Consider the following 26,125-nt stretch of genomic DNA (forward strand, 5'->3'; position numbering starts at 1 on the left):
ACTTCCCCCTCGAGGCCCTGCCCTCCCGTAAAGGTGCCTCTCCCTCCCCGGCCGCCCAGGTCCTGTTGATCCAGCACCGCAGCCGGTGGCTGCAGCTTGAGGTGCCGAGTAGGGCAGATGGACAGAGACTCGTATGGGAGTTTGGGCAGCCGCTTGTCCCCCCCCGCCCTCCCGGCACCCCTCCGGGGAACGGCTCGGCGAGAGCCGGGGGACCGGAGCCCTCTCCTTAGGGCTTCCCCCTCGCCTGGGGGACGAGCGCGAGGCTGCGGGGAGCGGCGAGGGCACACGGAGAACCGGCGCGGTTCACGGGGAGCAGCGCGGGTGTCCTGCCGCCACGCCGGCCTCCTGGCTGGCCCCGCTCTGCCGCTTCTCCCTGCGATGGCCCTGTCCACTCCGGGCGTCCCGGGACGGTCCCAGGGCACCGCAGCGGCCCCGGAGCAGCGCTGGGCCGTTACTGCTTGCGCAGCTCCTGTTGTTGCGCAGGAGCCTCCATGTCCCTCCTCTGCGCCTGCATCGAAGGTAATCCCGCGCGCGCTGCCTCCCCGCTGCGGCCGTCCGCGCTGCTGTCACCTCTCGGCGGAGGTGGAAGGCAAGGCGCCGTGACTTGAAGTGACTTACTGCAGGCCGGGGAGGGAGGCAGCGCCGCAGCTGGGATCGGGGGCCACGTTCCTGGCTGTCCTTGGCCCGCGCGCGGGGCCCCGGGCAGTGCCTGGGGACGGCACCTTCTCCCGGCTCCTGGGACCGCCCCGGAGCCTTCTCCAGGAGGGTCCGAGGGGCGCCGTGGGGGGAGAGGGCACGGCGCCGGCAGCTTCCCCGCTGCGCCAGCGGAGTCGAGGGCAGGGGGGAGCGGTGAGCCCTGCCCTGGGATGCGCCTAGCCCTGGTGAGGCCTGCTGGCTGCCGAGCCTCCGGCAGGTGCCGAGCGCCGCACTCGGCGAAGTTAATGACAGGAGTGTTTCGGGGAGCTGGGGGGAGGGAGGCTCTGTACTGCACCCTGGGGCCCGGGGTTTATTAGTGGTGACCTGCCGTTAAAGACTAAAGTGCTAACCTGGTCATATTTAGCAGCTTTGAGCGGTGTCCCAGTGGCCTCCGCCTGCAATATCAACGCCTGCCTCCCCCCGGCAGCCCCAGGCCGGCAGGAGCTGACTCCGGAGTTTCTCTGCTGCGCGGAGGCTGGTGGGAGCCTCTGCGCTGCCGCCGCGGCGCAGATTTCCACCCCCTCCCGCTGCTCGGAGCAGCTTCCCCTCCTTGCTGTCAGCTCTTGCCAGGCAGCACTTGGAGAGCGGGGCCGAATCCTGCCGTCTGCGTGATGTCCTTCGCTCTGCCCGCCCGGGGTCACGGAGCGAGGGGGCCGCGCCGGCGCGGGGCTCGCCGGTCCGGCCGGGGGCAGAGGCACGCTCCGGCCCCGCAGAGCGCCCGCGCAGAGCTCCGCGAGCGGTGCCCGGGGCGCCGGGGCACCGGCTCCGCCAAGCCTGAGTGAAAGGGGGCTCGAGGCTGGGCCGGGCAGGGGGCTGCTCTCGCTGCTGCTGGTCCAAGCAGGGCTCGGCGCTTGCAGAGGGCTCCGTGAAGCCGCCTCTGCGCCTGCTGCCTGCCCCGAAGCAAGGCCCTGGGCGCCGCAGCTGCGACTGGGCTGGGTGCGCGGTCCAGGGCGGGCGAGCAGGGGGCGCAGCAGAGTCTCTCGCTGGGCTGCCCGGGGCTGCCCGCCCGGAGCCCCGCGCTGTGCGGGGCAGGGGAGCTGCTGGACGTCGCCGCCTGCGGCCGGGCGGCCGGCCGGGGCCGCCCCTGCCCTCCGGCGCTCTGCACTGCCCCCAGGCCGGGGAGCAGGGCCGTCAGGGAGGGCTCTCGCCGCGGGCACCCCGGCTCCCTCGTCCTCCCCGGCGCCGGCACGTGTCGCGGCCCCGCTGCCGCCCGCTTGGCAGCCAGGCCGGGGGCAATCCTCGCTCCCGCGCCTGGCTCTGCGCCCCGGCTGATCCGCGGCCAGGTCTCGCCGTAATCCCTACATCCTGTTGCAGGTCCTTAATCAGCTGGAGCCAGCCCGAAAAAGAAAAGAAAAGAAACGAAACGAAGCGAAAGCCGCCAAACCCCTCGCTGCCGGGCGCGGGGAGCGTGCGGCGGCCTCCCCGGGTGCGGGGCCGCAGCGTGGGGAGGGCCGCGGCGCGGGGAGGGCCGCGGCGCCCGCGCTCGGCCCGCAGCGGGGCAGGGCAGAGGCGCGCGCTGGGCTCGCGGCAGGGCCCGCGGTGCTGCCGCCTTGCAGGCGGGCTGCCTGCGGGTCTGGGGCGCGGGGTGCCCCGCTCCGCGCTGGCAGCGCCGCCCGGGCCGGTGCCCGCCGCCCTCGCCGGGCGGGCTCGCAACTCCCAGGGCTGTTGGGGGGTTGTTTTTCTTCCTGTTTAATGCATAGAATAACACTGATGGGTCTGAACAGCTCCAGCCAGGCGACGAGGGGAAAGAATAACAAGCTCCTGAATGTCAGGCGAAATTATGGGCCACTGCTATTTAGGGTGAGTCTGGTGGATTTAGGGCCTCTCTGTTCTATTGTCCTGGCCGCTCCGAGCGTCGGAGCAGGCGAGACACAAGTCGGGAATGTTACTGCGGATCACGCGCGGGGCGAAGCAGGCTCTGAACGTTTCCGGAGCTGAACAGCAGCGGGTGATAGGGACAGTGCACGTCGAAAAGGCGCTGAGCTGCGACCCCGGTGCTGGGGGGGGGTAGGGGGCCCCAAGGGCAGCGATCTCCCGGGGAAGAGCCCTCCTGCTCCCGGCTCTCTGCCAGCGTCCAGCTCCAGGTGCCCACGAAGCTGCCCCATCCCGCGGAGCCCGGCGCGCCGCCCGCGCCGCCGCCGCGTGCAGAGCATCGCCCTGGCGGCTGCCCGCCGCTCTGCCCTGGCAGCACGCGAGCCCGCGCTGTGCGGCGGCGCCTTCTCACCCGCCCGCCCGCAGCTGGGGGGCGGCGTGCCGTGCCGTGCCGTGCTGTGCCGTGCCGCGCCGCGCCGCGCGTGGCGAGCAGGCTCGGGCTTGGGGTGCCTTCTCGTGGGCTGCCGCGGGCTGCGGCGCCGGGGCCTGCCGGGCGTTAGGGGAAGGGCCGGCGACGGCGTGGGGGCGCGCAGAGCGGGCGCGGGAAGTGCCGCAGCCCAGCGCAAGGGGGCCGTCCGGGGATGAACGGGGGTGTCCCGAGCTTCCAAATCCTGGCAAGGACGCGGTGTCCCGTGCCAGGGAGAGCAGGAGCTGCGGAGAGTGAGAAAGCCCCTCTCTCCCTGCCCTCCCTGCCGAAACGAGACTCGGAAGGGTGAGTTTTTGGCTTCTTTGGGCTCTTTTTATTTGACCGGATTAAAAAGCCTATTTGAGTTTCTTAAACCATTTAATCTGAAATCCCCAGGTAGATGCGACACTGGATTCGGTTTTAAGCTTATAAACAAAATAGGTCTGTGTTTGGCTTGTTGTTATTTTGCCCTAAAGAAACGAGGGGTGCCGTGCCCTCCCTGGCGGGCGTCGGGCGCCCTGCGGGACGCTCCCGCTTCCCGTCCTTCGGGAGGAGGCGGCTCCCCTCGCGGCGCGCGCTGCTCCCGGGCTTTCTCCGCGCCCCGGCGTCCCTTCTCCTGCCCGGCCTGCGTGGCCTCCTCGCTGCCGCTCCCCGCGCTTCCGAGCAGGTTTCGTGGCGCGAGACCGGCTGCGGATGCCCTCTGCCCGGCCGCGACGGGCCGGCGCCTGCCGGGCCCTCCGAGGGGAGAGGTGCTCCGGGGCGGACTCGGCCCGGCCCTGGCGGCGCCCCGGGGCCCGCGCCGGCCCGGCCTGCGGCCGTGGAGCTGCTCGGGGCGGCCGCCCTGCCCCGCGCGCTGCGGCCCCGGCCCGGCTCCCGGGAGGTGCCTCTGCCGGGCGCCGCTGCTGGAGCGGGAGACGGCGGGGGGACGGGCGCCCGGCCGGCGGCGGCTCGAGCGCCGGGGAGCCCTGTCGGCTTTGCCCAGGGAGCCTCTTTCTATATGGAAATGAAGAATTTAGGCTAATGGAGCTCAACCATCTCTAATTTTGCGATGGCAGGAGGATTTTGATTGAAAGTAATTAAGCAAGCTAGCTGTAAAATTAATTAAAGCAAAAGGGGGGGATTTTTTTATTGGATTGGATAGCGATATAGCGGCTGTCAAACGGGGGACGGATGGGGGTGACCTGAATTCTCTGCCCTCCCTCCTCCCACTCGGGACGTTTATGTCACTTTAATCTCCTTACAGCGGCTGGTGTGCATTTGTTTGAAATAATCAAGGAAATATGGTCAGAAATTGTCAGCTTTCAGATCTAATTTACCTGACAGCCCTGCGCGGACCAGTAAGCCTCTGTGTGCATGTGTGAGGCTGTGTGTGTGCGGCGCGGGTGCGTGTGTGCTTGTCGAGGACTCCTCCTTTCTCCCCCCTTTTTCTTCATTCTGTCTTTTCTCTTGATTCATAGCAAAAATAGTTCTGACACATCTGGGACCACCATACACCTCTCAGGAAAATGAGAATAAGTTTAAGAATTTTCTTGCAGTCCCGTCTCCACCCCCACCTTCCCGCCGCTGCCTCCTCCCACCCTGCTGCCTCATCCTTGCACCATAACCAGCTTTAGGGTTTAGGCAATATAGGATTAGGGGAGGTGGCTGTAATTCTTTATTCCAGATGGCTGGCAACTGCTAAACCCACTGTCACAAGTACCGAGTTATAAAAATACTTAAATTAGGCCCTTTGTTTGAGGCCGCGTTGCCGCCAGGCGGCTCTCCGGGTGTCCTGCCGGGCGCTCAGCTCGCGTCGCCCAGGTGGGGGATTTGCAGCCGGGAGCACAGAGGTGATGGGGAGAGGCTGCTCCGGACCCACACCTGTCTGCGTTCCCATGCGCCGGCTTCTTTCTGCCTTCAGCATTTGAAAGAGAGACGCTGCGGTGAACCAGTTCAGCGTGGCGTAGTGGAAGGACGGACGCGGGCGTGCTCACGTGGCAGGTGTAGCTCCCGATCCGGGGCTGCTGGGGCAGCAGCGCTCGCACCTTTTGTCGAGGGTTGCATGCTGTTCGGCAGCAGATCCCCGTTTTCCCCGCCGGTGCCTGGTGCCCTTCGCTCAGCGTGCTGGAAGCTGGGGAGCGGAGGCACCCGCTGCGGGGCAGTGTTTCTGCGGGGCCGCTCCGACCGTCCTGCTGCGGTGGCTCTCAAGGCTGTTTCGTACGGCTGTTCGTTAGGCGCTGGCGGAGCTGGGCTCCCCTGGTTCGGCTCGGGTCTCCGCGTCGAGGCCGTGGCGGAGGCGAGCTGCGGTGCCCAGGCTTCGGGCGCTGTTAGGGTTGCCGCCGGCGGTCCTGTCGCGGGGGTCCCGGGAGGTCTCTCGGGACAAGGGGTTCTGCAGCCTTTCCTAGCTCGGCGCGCCGGCTCCTGGCAGGGAGAGCGCAGGGAAGCCCTTGGCGCCAAGGAAAACCCCTCTGCTGCTTGTGCTAGGGGATCGTTAATACACAGATGGGTCAGGCTGGGCCTTGCTGCAGGGATCCACGTGGTCAAAACGCAGGGAAGCTGATTTGGAGGGAGGAGCAGGCGATCCATCTCTGCCACCACCTGCGCAGTTCCTGGGCATCCGCCAGCCTGAGGCTGTGGCCGCTGGGTGTCCGGCAAGCCGTCTGTCCGTCTCCGATGGCACGGGCCGAGTGTCCGGTGTTCTCGGACCAGCCGGGGTGGCCGTTCCCCTCGGCGTCTCAGCGCCGCGCCTGGCCCCGGGGCGCTGCTCAGGAGGCGTGCGGAGGGGCTGTCCTCGGGGGCGGCCGGGCCGGGCCGGGGCTGTGCCCGAGGAGCCGCGCGGGGCTCTGCTGAGGGGCCGCGAGCTCATCACCACCGTTGCAGGGGGTTGTTTCCAGCTCTGCCGTCGATTAGCTTCGTGCCTGTGACCATGCGAGTCCGTAGCTTCGTGCCAGGGCTTCCTCATCGGTGCACTCGGTGCAGTTGGGCTTCCCTGATGGCAGACAGCACCCAGCGCTTAGCGTGCTGCCAGGCTCCTTTTGTTTGTGTAGAAGCCCTTTCCGAAAGAGAGTGTAAGACAGATTTTAGAGTGCTGGTTCCCATATCGTATTTCAAAGACATGCTGATTGCAATCTCTGACATATCAAACCCTTTTCTTGTGGGATAAGTCTGCTGTGAAGCGTTGGCTTCTCATAAACTCAGCAGAAACAGAGTTGGGGGAGATCGGGTGCCTCGAAGGGTGCCATCTTCCCCGAGTTCAGCGGAATATGGGGACTGCAGGATGCAGCACCGCTGATCTTCTGAGTTAACTGCAAATATAACAATGTAATTTCTAGAATAGTCTAAATAATTTCATGGCCTGTTAACTGAAAGAGAGCGGGAGTTCTGGGACATGGACCAGGCTGCCACTGATAATGGTATCTGAAGTCAGTGGTGTCTGGAAGCAGGGTCATTCTGTGCTGGCTGCTCCTATTTCCTTCTGTAGATTGCAAGACCAGATGACTAAGAGTGCATTAGATAATCTTCTACCATAACATTCCCTACAGGCAGCTACTGGCATTGCGGTAGAGACGTCCTGACCGACCTGTTGGAAGTGCGCAGGACAGTCTTTCTGCACTGTGAAAATGTTTGAGACCCCCCATGCAAAGCTGTCTTCAGTTCTGACTTCAAGTCTCCTTAGGCATGGTCGAGGAAAAGCATGTGAGTGCTGACGTGGGGCACCTTCTGGTGGCTTGTACCTCTTCGGCAGAGGTCCCCTCGCAGGCACTGCCGGTCGGTCAGTGGGTCTGGAGACCCTGACTCCAGCACAGCCAGGAGCTGGCAAACCTCATGCAGGCGGGTAAATGGGGTGCAGTGCTCAGATTGCCTTTTCTCCCAGTTTGAGGTGAGTGGCAGTGGAAGGCAGTAAGCTCAGTTCTCCCATCACTGATACGGTGGCAACAGGGAAAATGACTCTTCTGAGTTTAGCAGAGTGGCGTTTGTGTGAGACCCGTCAGAGGGGGATCAGCCTGGCAGGTCTGGGAGCGGGGAGCTGGGGCCCTGGGCCCGGAGGAACTAGGGTATTCGGCATGCCTGGGAGGTGTGTGTTCATTTTGCTTGCTTGTGTTCAGGGCTGGAGATGTCCTTCAGAAAGCAGACCGGCAGCTCAGCTCACAACAGCTCAGGGAAACGAGGGGCTTGGGAACGTGCAAAGAGGAAATATTGAGGAGTGAGACACAACGGAGACACCTGTATCTGCCTTTCGCGGTGAGGCAGTTCGGGCTGTGGAGCTGCTGACTTGCGCAGCATCCTGCTCCAGCCCTGAGTGCTGGCTGCTGTTCCTCTGCATCCAGCTGGCTCGGGGCAGGAGAGGGAAGAAAAAGCCACAGCCTGAGACTCAGCTGATGAGCGTTTCAGGCAAGGTCGCCCTGCGTGACTTGCCATGGATTCGGGGGCTCTCTGTAGAAACTGTCTCCAAGCGCAGGTCTGAACAAGCCGGTGACACTTACTTTCCCATGGAGACAGAAAAGCCACCAAGAAAATAAAAAAGGAAAAACCCTTGAAACAGATATTTTAGGGATAAGAGGGGAATGGCATTTCTGGCCAAGCAAAAGTGTGTTTGATGATGTGTCTGTCATCCTGCTTGCAAAGGAGGGGGGGGTATCAGTCCTTTACTGTCTGGACTTTGGCTGCTCCCAGATCTTCCTTCTTTTAGGCGTCTCTGGTTTGAGTTTGACTGGTGTCTAGGAAAAGTCATCTCCAGCCTGACACCATTTGTAAACAAATCCGTAGGTGGGCAGCAGCTTTGAGCAGTGCAGTCCTTCAGCGGCGGCACGCCGGGGACCCAAGCCTCAGGCAGCAGCTCTGGCTCCCACCACGCGCGGCTGTTGACAGGGCACGCGGAGGACTTCCCTTGGTGACCGTAGCTGCGGCGTGTACGTGGCGCGAGGAGTCGCGCAGGCTTTGGTGGAGACCCGCTGGGCGGCGAAGCAGGGCGCTGGGGGTGCAGGACGGCGAGGGTGGCCTGCAAGGCCGTATGCCACACGTGTGGGGCTCGCTTGAAACTCGGGCGTAAGGAAAAAGGGTGGCAGCGTGTTCCCATTCCCCTCTCCCTTCCCCCTCCTTCCGTCCCGCATCCTCCCTGGAACACAGCGCAAGTTTATCAATTCACACCAGAATGCCGTGAAGTCTCTGGGGGTTGCCAAGGTCCTGGTTTCATTAATTCTGAGCCCAGACCTGGCAGCCCCCCGCTCTGGCCCTTGTTTGCAGGGCGGTTGCTGCTAGTGCAGGCTCGCTCACGGCTTATTAAACCAGCACCTCTGAAACCCGGGCTGAATTCAGATTCATAACGTCTGATTCCCCCATGCCCCTCGCTCCCCAAGTGCCTAGAAAACAGCTTATTAAAAATCCCCACTGGTAATTGCCTGGGAAGCCGTGTTTTTAAGTTTCCTTTGGCTCTCGGGGGTTGAGCTCCCCCTTCCCAGAGCACAGCCAGTCAGAGCTTGGGGTAAAGCACGACCACCCCTGCCAGCGACGCTGGGCTTCAGAAGGCTTAGAAGCGTTCCCGTAGGGCCACCTGTGCTCTGGGAAGCCACTGCGACCCGGTGGCCGTGGTCTCTGCAGGGGCTGTTTGCACTGGGCCAAGGAGCGATGGTTCCAGGGTGGCAGTTCCCCGGGCTGCCACGGGATGCCGCGTCCGCAGGGAGCCCCGGCCCGCCGCCTCGGTGAGCGCCGGCGCCCGCAGCTCCCTTCCTCGCCGGGCTCTGCAGGTGGTGCCTCGTGGAGGAGCAGGCGCGGGGAGGCGCGGGGAGCAGGCCGCTCGGCGAGCGGGTCGGGGCTCCCCCGGGCTGGGGAGCTGGGCTCGCCAGGTGGCCGCAGCCTACGCGCGGCGCTTGTGCCCGGAGCTGGCCGGCCCGAGGGCCGGCCCGGCCGAGGAGCAGCTCCGGGCTCGGCGGCGGCGGCCGCTTCCGTGCTGCCGGATACTCGGGAGTACGTGACAAGGCTGAACTTGAATCAGGTGGAGATTGGATGAGAGGTGGAATGAGACTGTCGACTTCGAGGGGCTTGAAATTTGTCGCACGTTCCCTTATCTGTGCTCCGAGGCGCCAGTACAGCAGTTGCAGAAACAAGCTGGTTGGTGCAGCGTTAACGCAGCAGATGACAGTCCCGCTGCTAGCGGAGGGGAGAGAGGGAATCCGCTTCACGGGCAGCTCTGAGCCCCGGGGCGCTGGGGGAACATTTCCATTGCGGAGCGACTTTGCAGGACGAGCGCGCATCCCGGAGCTGGCCGGAGGCGGGAGCCGGCGCGCCGAGCCGTAGCGTCCCCCCTTGGGGGGCTGCGCCGGCGTGACGCCGGGACCCCGGGGGCATCGCGGGTGGCTGTGCAGGCGGCAGCGCGCGGCGTCGCGGCCTGGTGCCCCCCGAGCCCCGGGCTGCGGCGGGGAGGAAGCTGAGGGAGCCTGGGGAGCGCCCGGTGCTTCGCGGCCCCGCGGGCGGCGGGGGCAGCTCCGGAGCCCGGCCAGCCCGGGGTGGGGTGGGAAGAGCCGAGCTCGGCGGAGGGCTCGGGGGAGAGGGCTGGGGGCAGCACGCTGCGCGGCAGACGGGCCCTTCAGGAGCCGTCTTTTTATTTGCAGACTGAGCACTTGTCCTGGAAGAGATTTAGCAAACACGGGACTGCACAGTGCTATGCACACTGAGTCACACACGAGGGTTGGAGCCAGCTAGCGCTGTGAGCTACCGAGGCAAACATTTGAGAATAGTTACAATGGGCACCAAAAATATCTTCAAATGAGATCTTTCTGCATTGCTGCTTGTTGGGCAACAGGGAGGGCTGACAGCCTGAGCTGGAACTCTGCCCGCACGCTCCGGAGCTCGTCCTGGGCAAGGCAGGCAACCGGGGCAGGAGCGAAACGCGAGCAGAAGCGGTTTTGCTCCTAATCAGCCCGTTCCACGCAGGCTGGAGAAGTTCTGCCCCGGCGGGGGAGACGGGGTCGTGGTCCCGGGCAGGCTGCGGTGCCGCGCTGCCGCCTGCGCCGGCCGGGCCAGGCTCGCTGCCCGGGAGCTGGTTTGCCCGGTCTCGCTGTAAAGCTGCCGCGCGAGGGGGCTGCTCCGGGGGTCCCCTTGGCCGGGAGAGTCTCCCCTAACTGCGCTTGCGTTGCGGGGTGCCCGCAGCGGGTGGCTCTGCGGCTGCCGGGCCCTGCCTAAAGCCGCAGGGCGGAGGAGATGCTTCCCCCAGGTCCGGGCGTGCTGCTGCCCCGGCGTCACCCAGCGCCCTCTGCGCGGCCCCGCGCCTCCCGGGGCCCTTCTGCGCCCTCTCCCTGCGCCCGCCGCGGGGCCGGCCGCTCGCCCCGGCCCCGGCTCCAGCCCCGGCCCCGGCCCCGGCCGGGCTCCGAGCACGCCAGCTCTCCCGCTGGTTTTGCAGCCGATTGCTGCTGCCAGCGCAGGGCACTGAAAAGTGCTGGCACTGCCAAAAACCCTGTGTGCACTACGACTCCCCAAACATCCCTTTATTTTTATTGTTCTGTTAATTACTGTTTAAACTTTAATAAGTCACTTCGTCAGGAGGGGGGACCTGCAGAGAGGTTTCTGTGCAAACACTGGGCCCGGCAGTGACTCTAGTGTAACATAACCCTTTATACAATGTGGGAATGTTTAGACTGTAACAGAAACTTGTTATTTTAATGAGAGTTAAAGGGGGGAAAAAGAAAGGAGCAAATGAAAAAGGGAAGCAAGTTTGCTGGGGAAGTGGCTCATCTCAGTCTCTGTCTGGCGTCTTCTCTCTGGGCTTTCCCGGTAGCTGGCGAAGGAGGCTTTACGGCCGTGCCGCAGCGCGCCGTGCCCCCGGGCTGCCCTCGGCGCGGCGGGCGTCCGCTCCGCTGCGCGGCGTCCGGCGAGCAGCCGGGAGGCGCTGGCGGGGCCGCGCGCCTCGCTCTCGCTCCCGCTCCGAGGCAGCGGCAGGTGCCTGCGGCCGTCTGAGCCCAGCCTCGTTACGCCGACCCGCGCGGGAGACCTGCCCCTCCTGCTCGGAGCCCGCGCCGCTGTTGAGGTGCTTTAGCAGCTCCCCGAGGGCAGCTGCCGGCCCGCTGCGGCCGGGGGCCGCGGCCCGCGCGGAACCGGCCCGCCAGGCTCGGGAGCGCTTCGCCCTGGAGCGCGCGGCGGGGCTCCCCTGGCGCCCCGGCCCGGCGGCGGCGCGGCACCTTGCCGAGCTCCTGCCCGAAGGCCAGCTGCCCCGCGCCCGCCGACAGCAGGAGCCCCGGTGGCGGCCGTGGGGAGGGAGGGCGAGCCCGGAGGGTGAGCCCGGAGGGTGAGCCCGGAGGGCTCGGGCGCCTCCTCGGTCTCGGCGGCGCGGCGCCTTGCGGTGGAGGCGGGGGCCCTGCCGGGGCTGGTGTCCCCGCATCCCACGGCTGAAGTCACCTCCAGGTTTGGCTCGGCTATATTTAGCACTCGCTATAGACAAGACAGTATAGAGAGTGATATATGTGATCTGAAAACCTTCAACTCCTGCTGACCTCTCTGCTGCTACAGCAGATTCACCGAAACCTCTCCGGCGGGGAGCGGAGTGAATCGAGCCCGGGCGACGGGAGCGCTCTCAGCGCGCCCCGGCGGCCTTTCCGGCGCCCCGGCCCAAGGGAGTCGCCGGAGCACCGTGGCCCTGGGCGGCGGAGCGAGAGGGGGGCGCGCAGAGGCCGAGGCGGGGGGAGCGGCCGGGGCCGGGAGCCCCCTCGTGCCGCGGAGAGCCTCTCCTCCCCGCTGCCCGGCCGGGCGCCTCGAGCCGGAGGGGAGGCGCCGTGGCCTTTCGGGGACCGCCGCTCCCGGGCGGGCGGGCGGCCGAAGCTGCCGGGCCCGGAGCGCCGGCGATCGCGTTGGCTCTTCTCGGCGCTCGGTGCTTCGTCCGGCCGAGCCTTGGCTGCCCCGTCTGGGTTTTTGTTCGGTTGGTTTTGGTTTTGCACCTCTGCTTTAGTCCGCAAACGCCTCCAAGCGCCGCGCTTGCCCAGGGGTGCGCGGGTGCCCGCGCGGGGCCCGCGGCAGGGCCGCCGGCAGCAGTGGCGTTTTCCAGGTTCCTCTGAGAGGCTGATGGGGTCCCGGCCGCAAAAACACCCGGCGGAAGCGGGGGCGGCGGCGCCACGGCCACGCGCCCTGGGCAGGGGCAGCTCGCAGCCCCAGCGGCGCCCGGCCCGGCTCCCAGCTGCCCCCGGCCCGGCCCGGCCCGGCCCGGGGTCACTTTGGCTGGAGAGCGCGAGCCGCGCTCAAGGATAGAGCCCCCTGGACGGAGCCAAGGAGCCGCTGTATAAAAAACGCTGAGGTTTTCCTTTTCTGTACAGCGCGTTTCCCTAAATTGCCTTTGACTGTGTGCATCGCTAATGAAAGTTTATGCCCTTGTTAGAAGGACAGGCAGGTCCGTTCCAGTTAGGGCTGGGTCTATCCTTCTGCCAGCGGCCCTCCCCGGCACACGCGCGCGGGCTCGCGCTCGCTCGCTCGCTCCCTGGTGAATAAGTGGAGGCTGTTATAAAAAAAAAAAAAAAAAAAAAAAAAAAGAGAAAGAAAGAGGAGGGGAAAAAAATTTCCATATTTGTGTAAGTTGCTTTAAAAGCATTTTATCATGTCATAAAAAAAAAGGAAAGTACTCTCGGAAATTGATCCTGCACACGAGCCCATTGGACAGAAGGACGTTGGGATGTTAATGGCTATTTTGCTCCAGGGTGGCTTATTAAAAAATTTATACATAAATGCTTAAAATTGCATAAATTATTAAAAAAAAAAAAAAAAAAACATAGTAAGCAATTTGCAGTCCCGATCCACTTTTCCTCCTTTTTCTTCCTCATCATCCTTTTCTTCCCTTCTTTCTTAAAAAACCCCTTCCCTCTCTTCTCACCCTTGTCCCCTCCCTGTCTGAAAATGCGATGCATCCAAAACTGCATATGCACACGTGTAAAATAAACGCGGTTTTAAATGTGACCCGCCACTGCCCAGAGGAGCGAGCTGAGGGGGGAAATAAAAAAAAAAAAAGAGGGGGAAGAGAAAAGAAAAGAAAGAAAGAAAGAAGTTTGGGTATGATGAGTGTTTCTCGCAGGCGTGGAATGTCACCCACATATCCTGGAGATTGTACTGGGGAGGTTTATGATGGTTTCCCATTGATTTGTTTCCCCGACGCAGCTGCCGACCTCTATTGAGGGACAAACATAATCAGCACTGACGCAAATTAGATGGTTATTCGTTTTGAAAATTGACAGAAAAACAATAAAAAAGATGAAATGCTCCCAAATCAATAGATATAATGAAATTCAAATAATCCGAGAGATGAGGTCTCCATGGCAACTGATAATGTGGAAAAGAAAACAATTTAATAAAGGACAGACACACTTTGAAAACAGATTGGGCAAAGGGAAGGCGGGGGGCGCGGGAGCAGGGGGGCGGCGGGGGCGGCGGGCGGGGGCGGCGGGGGCCGCCGCGCCGCTGCCGCGCCGGTTGGCTCGCGGTGCTGTGGTGAAGGATCACTGTCCATCCCAAGGACGCTTGCCATAATTAAGAGAGGCTTTCGGTCCAGAAAGTGCAGATTCAGGTTTTAATACACAAAATTATTTCAGGAGCACTGAATCGGAAAGTCGTTTGTTATGACCTTCCTGAGAGGCCTGGAGCAGGGCATGTTGGAGGCGCGGCGGCGGAGCCAGCTGAGTTATGGCATATTTGTGTTTTTATAGTGCGGAGGGGAGGGGGAAGGGGGGGAGAAGGTTAAACAGTATTTACAGCTCAGTTGTTTTCCGAAAGGAAAGAGAAATAGAGTTCATGAAAAGATGCGAGCGCAGGAGAGGCGAGCAGAGATTCCCGGGCGGCCCGCGCGCCGCCGCCGGGCCGAGGAGGGCTCCCGCGGGGCCGCCGCCGCCCCCGCCCCGGGGTGCCCCGCCACCGCCTTGCCCCGGACGCCTCGCGCCGGCGGGGCGCGGGCTCGTGGGCCGCGGCCGCGGGGCGCCAGCTCGTGGGCCGCGGCGCGCCCCGGGGCGGGGGGCCGCGCGGCGCCGGGCCTGGGCCCCGCGGGGGCGCGGGCCGGCGCCGCCGCGCTCCTGCGCGCCCGGGCACGCGCGCCGTCCCGCGAGCCCGCCTGCCTGCGCCCGCCCGCGGCCGCCTGGGTGCCCGCTGGGACGCGCGTGCCCCGCGCGCAGGGGAGCACCTGCACGGCCACGGTCTGGTACACGTGCGCGCTCCCGCTGACGGGCGTCCGCAGCTAGCGGGGAGCGCCGGCACGCGGACGGGCTCCCGAGGACGCGGCAGATAAGAAGATGAGCCTTAATGACCAGAAGGAAGAGCAGCAAAAGGCAAGACAGAATTAGCGTCGGCGTGAGCCGCAGAGCGCGGGGCGAGCGCCGCGGCCGCCGGGCTGTCTCACCCAGGCTGCTTTGCCAGGCCGGCGGCGCGGAAGCGGCCCGCCGAGGAGCGCCGCTTTCCCGCCGGCGGTCAGCTCGCCCCGCCGAGCCGTTAACCTTTGCCACGCGGACAGGATCGGCTGGCGCTGCTCCGGCCCGTACTGCCCGGCCTTTGTGGCTCCCAGGCTTTTCCTAGTGGTCCTGGTGCCGCCACGTTAGCTGCTCGCCGGGGGCCGGTGCAGGGCGTCGTGCAAGCTGGCAGGCTGAGCTGCTCCGGTCGGCGCTCGGTCCTGCAGCTCCGGCCGGGGCCTGGCCAGCTCCTGCGGGCCGGCCCGCTGACTCACTTCGCGGGGCCGGGAAGGAGCACGGCCAGGAGCCTTTTCCGGCCCTCTGCTTCCCAGCGGTGCAGCAGGTGCTCGGGCTCCCACCTCCCGTTTGTGCTCCTGACTCCCCCCCGCGATTAACTGGGAGCCTGCGCTCTTTGCTGCGTCTGAGCTTATCGGTGCTGGCAGGGGCCAGCGTGCCGCCGGCGGAGCCCGTCGCTCCTGCGCCGCCCAGCCAGCGGCCGAGTCTGGGGGTCCCCGTCCAGGAGCGGGCTCGCCGAGCCCCGGCCGCGGTGGCGCCGAGCCCTGCCTGAGGGCACCGCGCGGCTCTGCCCGGGCTTCGGCAGCTCGGGGTTTCGCTTCCCAGTGGAGGAACTTGTTTACAATAGGTCACCGAGAGGGGCTGGAGAAAGCGGGAGCGATTCCCTACCAACCCGGGGCGCGGATCAGCAGACCCGCCCGGGGCCGTTAAGGGCCCTGGCTCCCCGACAGCTCTTCTCTCCCGCCGGCGTCCGGCGCTCGCAGCCGAGGCCGGTTCACGAGCTTGCCCTCCCTGCCGTTGCTGGCTGCGCCGGCGTGGTGCGGGCTGCGCCAGCCCGGCAAGGTGGAGCTGGGCAGCCAAATCCTCACCTCTTCCCCCGGTCTGCGCTGAGCAGCTCCTCCCTCTCCTGCTCGCTCCTGCTGGAGACTCAGGTGCTCCCTGCTAATCCCAGGTGATTCCTAGAGGCCTGGCCAAGGCCTGGGGCGCGGGTCCCATGCCGCGAAGCGGGCATCCCTCAGGGGACAGATGCAGCTGCTCAGGGCAAAACTCCAGGCTGCTTTGCGGTGGGGGGCAAGCCAGGGAGAGCAGGGAAAGAAAATCCTTGAAGCGGAAATCGGAGGGGAGGAAACTTCAGTTAGCAGAGCAAGGAGCTGTTTGCCAAGAGGCTTAGCTCAAAGTCTTTGCCAAGCCCCCGGGGCCCCTCGCGGGAGTTCCCTGGAGTGGCCTCTGCGATTTGTCCGTGCCCCTGCTTTTCTAGGGCTGCCCCGATTTCTTGCCGGGCCCCTCTCCACCGTCCTCACCTTCCCGGGCACCCCTTGCCCTGGCTCTCCCGGTGCTTACGCAGGGGCCCGCAGGACGTTTCGAGGAGGCCGCGTCTCAGCCGCCTCTTCGCTGCGGGGGAGCCGGCTCCCACGCCAGCCCTCCCGGCCCCGGGCGCTTCAGCAGCCGCCCCCCGGCCCGGTCGCGGCTCCTGGGGCGGCCGCTCGGTCCCAGCTCGCCGCTCGGCTCCCCGGGCAGCGCGGCCGCTTCCAGCCGCGGCTTCCCTGCCTCGCGCTGCCTCCCGGCACAGCATCCGGAGCGAGGGTGCCTGCGAAAGGGGAGGCTGCATACTGTGCTGGCATTTAGTTGCCCTGACAACCTGTCCGGCTTCCTAGGGAGTTTTCCAAGGGCCACAGCCAGCCTGCAGGGACCTGGTGGCGATGAGCTGTTACTTTTCACTCTCCCTTTTGCTGCTTTCCCCTGTGTTTTCTTCACAACCTGTGGGGAGATTGATGGCTGCACTGTGATGTAGATGGTAGCAGTTCGGCTTGATTTATGGAGTTACTTAGGCTGAGTGAGGCCACTTAGACTCGTCTCAATAGTAAACCTTTTAACTGGACTAAAAAATTAATAATAAATAAATAAGGCAAGGAGGAGAAATCGGATCAGAAAAGCCGATCCTCTTGGCTTTACGTTATCTGAAAGAAAGACTGAAGACAGGAAGCTCCCAGGGAGCAGCCTAGGGAGCACTAAAATCCGCTTTCGTTCGGAGCTCCAAGAGCAGGTTTTCACGGGACCGAGAGGAGGAAACGGTTGAAATGTTTCATCACAGATCCTGCACTGGCAGACGAAGTGGAAAGGCGGCTGCAGGACACAAGGCAGCTTTGAGCCTGAAACTGTCCCGAATCCGTGCTTTTCCTTTGCTGGTGTAGGTGTTGCAATAGCACCCAAAAATCGCGGAGAAGCTAGGGGCTCGCTAAGCTGGGCGGGAAGTCTTTGCCCAGGTGGCTCCTGACGGAGAGGAAGGGCGACGGGCTGCAGTCGCCTGCGCGGAGGAAAGCGCTGGGTCGTCCGCCGAGCAGGGCCCGGACCAGACCGCCCGGTCGCCCGTCGCGCGCCTGCGTCCCGTTCTCCCCGCGCCGCTCTGCTTGTTCCTGCTGCAGGGTCCGTATGTTACTTGCGCGTGCAGAAAGGGCGACGGCTTAGCTGCCTCCTCCCGTGTCCAGGGCAAGGTGCCGGCGAGCGGGGCCCCGGGGCGGGCAGGGCCGAGGAGCCCTCCTGCCTCGCGTGGAGCCCCGCGAGGGGAGCAGCAGCCCCTGGCCGCTCGCGGGCCAGGCGAGATCAGAGCGCACGCGGGATCAGGAAGAGGCCCGGCTCCGCGCTGCTGAAGAGCTGTGAGCGAGGGTTAGTCCTGTCCTTGCTCGCGGTTAAACCACTTTCCCCGCCAGCTGTGCCCAGTGCCCGTGCCGAGCTGGCGGAGCAGCGGCAGCCCCGTGCAGCGGCAGGCGAGCAGCCGGCGCTGCCGCAGAGCCCGGCGCGGCGGCAGGCAGCGAGGCCGCCGGCACGCCGGGGGCTGCGCGGCCCGGCCCGGCCCGGGGCGGGAGGGTTGTGCCGCGCGAGGCGAGGGCGCCGGGGCGGGCGGAGGGCCCGTGCCAGCGGGCTGCGGCGGCGGCGGCGCAGCGCTGGGCGTTAGCGGGCACCCGCCCTGCTCTGCTGCCCATCGGCCCGGCCCTGCTCTCCAGAGGGACTCGGCAGACTGGAGGACTTGCAGTTGCAGCCCACTGCACCATTGCAGCAGGAGCATCCATGCTTGGGCTGAGCTGGGGCCGGCTCGCTCCTAGTGTGAGGTCTGTGCTGCCTTTCTCTCCCTGGCCAGTGATATATGGCATAAATTAGGCCTCTGAAGGGGGATACTGCATCCTTAAGAAGAAATATGTCCTCATTTTTCTTAAACACCGTTTGCACTGAGTGAAATGTTTAGAAGGGACGCTGAGGGATAACTTTATTTCTTACTAGGGAGTTCAGAGCCGTTCAGTTAAACCCATAAAACACTGGGAGTAGGGAAGCTGACAGCCTGCCCGTGCATTAGAAAAGCCATTACTCATCCAGGGGAAATTCACCCCATGCTGGAGCCGCGCGTTGCCGGTGGGGTGGTCCAGGGCAGGACGCAGGATCGTCCCCGTGGCCAGCCAAGGGGTCAGCAGGACGCTGAGAGCTAGAGGACGCCCCATTAGTAGCAGTGACGGAGCACCGGCCTGGCGATCTCAGAGCACTGAGTGAACCGCCGGGGTTCACCCGCTGCGTCATCGTCCTCCCTCCCCGCTTCCTCCTCCACCTGCGGAAACTGAGGCACAGAAAGCTGGAGAGACCTGATGGTTATCCAGCGGCTGAAGCCGGGACTCCTGGCTTCGACCCCCCTGGTTAAATCCCGAACCCAAATTCCCTTCCAGAAGAAGGCGGAGAAGCCCGGAGTGCCGACTCCGGTGCTGCTCCCGCCGCAGGGCCGGGGGGGTTCCCAGGGCGGCGTCCCGGGCTCCTGGCTCCAAGCGCGTTGCTCCGAGCCTCAGCCCTTTCCTCCTTACAGGGCGTTAGAAAAGCCACTGAACGCGAAGACGGGGTCTTATGGGTGGCGGGCTTGGGACGGGGGTTCCTGCCTCGGGTGAGGCCGTGCGGCACGGAGAGCTGCTGCGGGGGCGCCTGGGTGGCCTCCTGCTCTCGCACGCCGGCGCCTGGCCCCGTCGGGGCTGAGTGCTTCCCAGCGTCACGTTGTCCAAGGGATGGGGCTACAGGTGCCTGGCTTAACGGCAGATAGAGCGTCAGCCGCCAAGAGGGCGATGACTTTTTATTTGATATTTTATTTTGGAGGCTTGACACCGAAAGATTTAATATTTGTTTGAAATGAGAAACAGTTCTCAAATGAATTTGGAGAGCTTGGGAATTAATGTCAGCACCCCCCTTCCCTCCCCCCGCTCGCCCCCCCTCATCAGCTGAGCCCCCCCTTTCAATTTCTGAAGCCTGCTGATTTGAATATTTATAAATATCAGTAAATTATTTATTGTAGCAATCTGCTATGCCATTTCACCGATCGCCGTTAACCCTTTAGGGCTCGCTCTTCGGAGGCCGCGGCGGGAGAGAAGGGGCACCGGGGGCTGCGGAGGCCCCTCGGCGAGGGGCCGGGGCGAAGCCCGCGCGGCTCTGGCGCCGGGGGCCGCCGGCGCCTGCGCGGTGTGCGCAGGCCGGGCCCCCGCGCCCAGGACCCGTGCTGCCGGGCGCGCAGGCCGCCCGCGTGCCGCCCGCTGCAGCGCCCGCGGAGGCTTTGCCCCGCGGCGGCAGCGCCCGCGGCGGGAGGAGGAGCATGCGGCCGGCGGGAGCCCCCGGCGCAGGGCGCTGCTGTCCTGGAGCGCAGGCTCGCGCTCGGGCCTCTGCCCCGCGCTGCCCGCTGCTGCTTTCTGCGTGCTGCCCCTCGCTGTCCCCAGCAGCTTACAGCTTAGCCCGGCAGCTGGGAAGGGTGAGCACGGGGAAGCAAGAGAGGCTCGCTGCAAAGGGGCCAGTTTTGGCCTCCACCTGCCTTCTGCCAGCCCCTGGGGAGCGGGGTTGAACCGGGCTCGGGGAGCCGGGACGCCCTTGGGCGGATGGAGGAGCTGGCGTTGCAGGCAGGAGAAGGTCGAGCGGTGCTGGGTGCGGGCAGACCACGCCGGGGCTGGGGCGGGCGCTGGCCGTGGGGACGGGCGCGGGGACCCCCCGCGTCGCCCCCGCAGTTGGCGGGGACGGGGAGCCCGGCGGGCGGGTGGGCGGCCGGGGAGAGCGGGGCGCCCGCTGGCGGTGCTTTCCTAAGGACACCCTGGCTGCTCGCTCCCTTCCTCCTGCCACGTCTTGGTTCTCCGTCTCCCCCCGCCCAGCGCCGAGCCGGAGCCCGCCGGCCCGCTTCCACGCCGGGGGCTTTCCCTGGCTTCACGCACCCGCAGCCGGGCGGGATCCGCGCGTGCGGGGCAGCAGAGGCGGTGGAGAGCCTCTGCGAACTCCCCAAGGTCGGGCAGGGAGGCAGCATCCACTAATCCAAGGTCACTTCCTGGGCTAAAAGCAATAAAATGTTTTATTGATAAACCAAAGAGGGGAAAACACACGCACTGACTCCACTCTCCCGCCTCGTGGGCCGTGCCTGGGGTGATGCGGGAGCCGTCGCGCCAGGGGCAAGGTGTCCTGGAGCGGGTGGCTGCCTTGCCCGGCCGCGGGAGCGCGCGGAGCTAGCGGCCCGGCAGCCCTCTCTGCGGAGGTCTGGCTCTGCCGCGGGGCAGCTCGAGCGCGGAGAGGAGCCGGCGCAGCGCCCCGGCGCCCGCCAGCCCGCCGGGCAGCTCCCCAGCAGGCCAGGGTGCCGCGGGCAGGCCTGCGCCTCGGCGGTTGAAAAGAACAGCGCTGTGCGGCGTTCGGGTCCTCCTTTCCCCCCCCTCCCGCCCCAAATAATGCCGTTAATAATTAATCGAGTGAGAGCTTGCAGCTCCTGGAAAGCTGGCGCTGGGACCTCCCTCCTGAACAGAGCTGCTCAGCTGGGCTTAAAACTCTTCAACCGCAGCCTGAAAGCTCCATCTGTTCGGCGCTGGCGGCCCCCTGAAGCAGCCGCGCGCGCTCCCTCCCCAGCCAGCACCCCTCTCCCCGCCGCCGGCCCACGCAGGGAGGGCCCCCGGCGCCCCTCCTCGCAGCCGGAGCGGCGGCCCCGCGCCCGGCCCGGCCCCAAGGCTCGCCGCTGCTGCCCTGGGAGCCTGGCCGCCCCCGCAGCGCCGGGCCCGCGCTGCGCTGCCACGGACGCCTCCGTGGGGGCGTCCCCGGGGCAGGCGGCCGGCCGCCCTGCTCCGGGGCGCGGGGCGGCGAGCGCCGGAGGGCGACGAGGCGGCAGGACGGCGGCGGCTCTCGCCCCCCGCCGGGCCCGGGCCTGGCGGGACTGCTGCCGTCACGGTGCCGATGCCGATGCCGATGCCGCGGGGCCTGCCGCCGCGCAGCGCCAGGCGGCCGCGGGGCGCGGGCAGGGGGAAGCCGTGTAAACTCCCGGCGGCATTGTTTTCCGAGGAAGTGCTCAGTGTAAATAGAGCATGTGGGAGAGTTTGTCCTGGGCAGAGATGAAAAGTCCGTGTGACAGGCTCAGGTTATAAACGGCTTCCTCAGATTGATGCGAAATCAAAACATTTCTATTTAGAAGAAGAAAATGAAGGGGGATGTTTACTTAGCCGGGAATCTTTAAACAGTGCGGCAGAGAGGCAGGGCGGCGTGGGGCGGGGGGCCGGGCCCCGGGGTCCCTGCCTGCCTGCCGGGCCCCCGGCTGCTGCGGGCCCGGGCGAGGGGAGGCGTGCGGGGTGCCCGCGCGGCCGCTCAGCTCCCCGCGCGCGCTCTGCCCGGCTGCGCGGGACGAGGACGCCCGCGGCGTTCCTCTGCCAGCTGGGCTTCCCCCGCCGCTCGGGTCGCCGGGCCGAAGGAGGGGACCAGAAACGCTGGTTCGGTTAAGGTCCTTCCATCTCACAGCGTGGAGAGATAAAAGGATGTGTGCAGGCCTGCCGAGAGCTGCCGGGAAGTTGGCAGAAGGAGCGGGCAGCTGTGATTGCCTGGCGCCGCAGGTGGGGGGGTACACGCGAGAGCCCTGGCACCGCAGAGTGAATCCTGTCTCAGGAAGGTCTCTGGGAGGGGTAGTGTTATATTTCTGGGAGAAGGTGAGTGTCAATGAATTTGCTGTATTTTTAACTTGGAAAAAATTTGGAAAAGGGTCTCAAAATACTGACAAACACCACAGCTGTGCTCAGAAAATCTCCAGATGCAAGAGGAGGGACAAGGAAGGGGCCCAAGGGAGGGCACGAGCTGGGGCAGCAGCCGTGCGGGCAGAGGGCAAAGCCAGGGGGTGTGAGAGGGCAGGAGGCAGGAACGGAGAAGGAAGACAAGTTGCAGGCTCCCGGGAGCTGCTGCATACGCAGCAAGTGCAGCCTCGGGAACGGCTCTTCCCCTCTTCCTTTGGATAAATATTTATATATTCATTCGCCGTCTGGTGCACGCACTTGGCTGCTCACCTCCAGCCCAGAATAACGGGAGCTGCCCGAACTTGGACGAGAAATCGGCAGGCAGCGTTGGGGAGAGCGGGGCCGGTGATTCCCTGCTGACCCAGTGCCCCAGCACCGCGCCAGCGCGCTGCCCTGGCCACCTGCAGCCACCGGCGCTTTGCCGGCCCTCGGCTGGCCCTTCGCCCAAGCGTACAGGCATAACCTGCCGCGTCCTGGCTGCGCTCCAGCTGGAGGCACAGTGGCCTCGCTGCCTCCTGAGATTCCCTCGGCGGGACCAGTTGCACGTGGGATCTGCCTTCGCTTTCTGCCCTAAATAGAGCAGGAATGTGATGGGAAGGGGAAGGTGCCAGCGCACAGACACTTCTGCAGCTTTATGGGCTTCTGCCGGTGCCCGTCTGTACGTGCGAGGGCTGCGTGGATGCGCTGGGGGGAGTGTGAACGGGAAAGCACGCAGGTCTGCGTATTCGGGGGGCACGGGGGGTTTTACGCCATCTGCGCATGACCACATATGTGGAGTGTGCAAGTGCATATACACAGCTCTTGAATAGCGTAATTTCTGGATGGGGATGTGTGTGTTTGGGGGCTACATGTGCTTTGCCTGCACGAAAGCACGAATGCGCATGGGTGTTAGTGCCGGAGGGGGTATGCATTTGGAGAGCGTAGGAGCACGTTTTGCCTCCCTTTGCGTGGGGGGCTGATATATTTGTCGGGGGGTTATTTTTCTTGCGGTCCTTGACAGGGAAGCGTGTCTGAAGCTGTCAGGAGTTTACGCTAAGCAGCCACTCTCTGGCTCTTGGACGGCGAGTCTAAAGTTTCAGTCTGTTTGTATTGGGCTGTCATGTTACAGGATTAGGGGCTGTCACGATGGCTTCTGGATGCATTGTAGGGGGTCTGATTAATCTCACTGCACTGCTGCGGAGCAGCACCTCCGCGCTGGTGACAGCGAGGTGTGGGCTGAGCTGCCGCAAGGGACGCTTGTGCGGCGAAGGAACCCGTTTTCGCCATCGGAGGTCTGGAGGAGACGGTTTCTCCTTGCCACGGGCCCCTCTTTCAGCGGGACGCGAAGCCCGGAAGCGTGTTGTGGGGGCCCGTCCGGCACCGTGCCCATGTTAGCTCCAGTGGCTCAAACAGTAACACGGCCCCTGGGCTCAGACCCCGCTGGACACGGGGCAGTGATTTAGGATCCGTTTTCTGCTTTTGTTTGGGATGAAATCTTGTGAAGAAGTGCTGCTGCAGTAATTATGCAAGTGACTCTGTGATAGGGACCATTTAGTTCCAGGCTCTCCATGACCTTGAAGTCAAGACCTTACCTTCTTCCTTCCTCCCCCCACTTTCTCTTACCCCTCCTTTACTAGCTGTCACATATGAATAAACTACATTAAAATAACAAACCCACACTAATTAGCTGATTGTGCTGGGAAGTGTGAGAGCAGAATTTCCTGTGTGAGAGCGAGCGAGCAGGCAAAGGGCCTGATCAACTGATACTAGCCCAGCGTGCTTTTCTCCCGCACAACTGGGAGAAAGCGTAGTGCTGGCACCGGAGCGGCGCTCAGGGCGCTGCCTCCCAGTGCCCTTAGCCTCTGTGCTGGTTCTCTCTGGCGCCGTACTGAGACCACGAGTAAACCCCACTGAGCGAACTCCTCGCCTGCTCTGGGGTTGCAGCGGGGGAGCTGTGCTGCGGGTGCGTGGGGCCTTGCTCACATGGGTGCAGTTACGGGCGGGTGTGATTTTGGCAGCTGTCAGCTTGGCCGACACATCTGGGACTGAACGGGGGACCTAAAAGCGGGTGGTGCTGCAGCTGGCAAGACAGAGCAAGCTTGGCTTTGAGCAGATTTTGTATCCTGCGTGAGCCGGGAGCAGAGGCTGGTCTGTACTACTGTCACCTGTGGGCCAGGCAGTTAAAGCCAGGATGGGCTGCTCGAGAGATTCGGGGCCATCTGAGCCCAGGTCAGTCCCGGCACAAGTAGCGCTTCTCCCTTGAGGTCCGCGGCACGGCATCCGTCGGTGCAGCGGTACCGAGCGGGCCCCGCACCGGGCTCTCCAGCCCGGGCTCCCCGTCAGGGCTTAGGAAGCAGACGGCAGTCCCACCTTCCAACGAGCAGTGCTGGCCGTGTGTTAAGGCCAGTTCAGTGGGGATGAGCCATTTGCTGTTTGGGTTCAAGTTGCCTGTTCCCACTAACACCTCTCCTTGCCTCTGTCCCCTCTCTCTTTCCAGCTGAAAGAACTATATGCACTGACACAACCTCAGGAAAACCCACGATGGCTGCCAAGCGCAAAGGTGGCCTGAAGCTAAATGCAATCTGTGCCAAGCTCAGCCGCCAGGTGGTCTTCGATCACGGGGGAGCTGAGCAGGCACGCGTGGACAAGGGTCCCCAGCGGGAGAGCAGCAACAAGGACCTGCCGCAGCCTGGGACCAAGGAGCTGGGGGCTGAGTTTTCAGATGGACTCGGCAGGAGCGTGCAGAAGATCGAGGAGGACAAGCGGAGGGAGGTGATTGAGAAGTGGGTGAACGGGGAATACGAAGAGCCCTTGCTCGGCCGCGCCGAGGGCAAGGAGTGTAAAGGCTGCGAGAGCACGGAGGTGCCGCCCGAAGGGGTTTACATGGTGCAGCCCAAGGGCTGCAGCGACGAGGAAGACAACGGGGACGAGACAGATGCCCTGCGGGGCTCGCAGGACAGCAGCTTCCTGGACGACAGGGACTCGGACGGGCCGGCTTCCAAGGATGACAGCTGCCGCTCCGCTGGCGGCGAGACGGCCTCCAAGCTGGGCGGAGGAGCCACCTCAGGTAAGGCCTCGGCAGGGGCACCCGGGGCCACTGCTTTCTGCAGGCGGAGCGGCGCACCCGCCAGCCCGGCGGAGGGACCAGAGCAGCCAGATCCCCTAGCGATAGCCGGCCCGGCCGCTAGGTGTTTGGCTCCTGCGACTGCCCCTGCCCCAGAGTCACCTTCTGGAGGGGGGTGGGTTTCGCCCGCGCAGCTCCCTGCCTCCAGCAGCTCTGCCCCGTCTCATGCCGTCCCGGGCCGGTACCAGCACTGCGCGCTGGCTTCGCGCTGCCGCTTGCCTGCCAGGGGCGGGACGCACGGCGCTGCCCTCGACGCGGGGTGCTCGCGGCTGCAGCAACGCTGGGGGCCGGGGCTCGTCCCGCCCCCAGCGGCCGCCGCAGCCCCGCCCTAGCGGCCGCCCGAAGCCTCTGGAAGCCGCGGCGGGCGCAGCCCCGCCCCTAACGGCCGCCGCAGCCCCGCCCTAACGGCCGCCCGAAGCCTCTGGAAGCCGCGGCGGGCGCAGCCCCGCCCCTAACGGCCGCCCGAAGCCTCTGGAAGCCGCGGCGGGCGCAGCCCCGCCCCTAACGGCCGCCCGAAGCTTCTGGAAGCCGCGGCGGGCGCAGCCCCGCCCCTAACGGCCGCCGCAGCCCCGCCCTAACGGCCGCCCGAAGCCTCTGGAAGCCGCGGCGGGCGCAGCCCCGCCCCTAACGGCCGCCACAGCCCCGCCCTAGCGGCCGCCCGAAGCCTCTGGAAGCCGCGGCGGGCGCAGCCCCGCCCCTAACGGCCGCCGCAGCCCCGCCCTAACGGCCGCCCGAAGCTTCTGGAAGCCGCGGCGGGCGCAGCCCCCCGCGCCGTCCGAAGGCTGTGGGAGCCGCGGCAGCGAGGGAGCCGGCGCCGCCGCTGGCCGAGGTAGAGGCGGCGGCTCGCCGGGCGGGCGGGAAAGGCGTGCCGCCCCCGGAGCGCCCGCCGGCGCGGCGGCCGGGCCGTGCCGCGCGTCCCCTCCCGGCCCTGCGTGCGGGGGAGGCTCGCCAGAGCAACCCGAGGGGATGCTGCTTAGCAGCTTGGTAAGGCTTCTTTGCTTGGACTTGGTGCTGTGATACGCTTGCAAAGCTTACAGTTCGGAGTGAGCTGGCATCCAGTGCTGTCCTCCTCTTTTTGTTTATTTATCCCCCGCTTTGCGTGTCGGTTTCAGTGCCCTTTCATTGCTGTCAAATCCAAAGCCGTGACAGAGGTGTTACACATTTTTAAATACAGTCTCATTCCGTCTTTGCTGGCATGGTTATCCTTGCTGGCGAGGTGGAGGGGGTTTCTGCTTACCACAGCGTGGAGTCCTTCGTAAGGGATTCTGTGGGAATGTGTCCTCCAGCATTGTCTGTGGAGGTAATGCACATTGAGTTCAAGATCTTACCATGCAAAGCTGTTAATTACAAAACGTGCGTATTCCTCACCACTTCTGTAATGGATGCTGGTTTGTATGCAGTTGCAAGGTGTTTTCCTCCAGGCTGTGTGTGCATCTCTTACTTTGAGATAGCTTCAGCTTTGTTTCTGTGGTTCATCCAAAAGCTGAATTCAGCAAGAGATACTGGGGAAAGCCTGATCTGAATTTCTTCCTTATTTTCTGATACCTACGTCCCTCCAGGCTGTTCTTTTTTTTTTTTTTTTTTTTTTTGGCCTGTGCAAGTGCTAAGCCTCAGT

At 64.7% G+C, this 26,125-nt stretch overlaps 1 protein-coding gene across 5 annotated transcripts in view; it reads left to right on the top strand.

Annotated features, from left to right (window-relative positions):
- The window catches only part of CASZ1 (castor zinc finger 1), a 187,432-nt gene that overhangs the window by 114,660 nt on the left and 46,647 nt on the right, over positions 1-26,125 (top strand). For all 5 annotated transcript variants that reach the window (XM_062593431.1, XM_062593430.1, XM_062593429.1 and 2 more), the window contains one exon: positions 23,884-24,453. In XM_062593431.1, coding sequence (XP_062449415.1) covers positions 23,884-24,453 — 570 coding nt within the window. The remainder of the gene's footprint in view (positions 1-23,883; positions 24,454-26,125) is intronic.

The sequence above is a fragment of the Rhea pennata genome, chromosome 22 (genome assembly GCF_028389875.1).
Source record: "Rhea pennata isolate bPtePen1 chromosome 22, bPtePen1.pri, whole genome shotgun sequence".
Classification (NCBI taxonomy): Eukaryota; Metazoa; Chordata; class Aves; order Rheiformes; family Rheidae; genus Rhea; species Rhea pennata.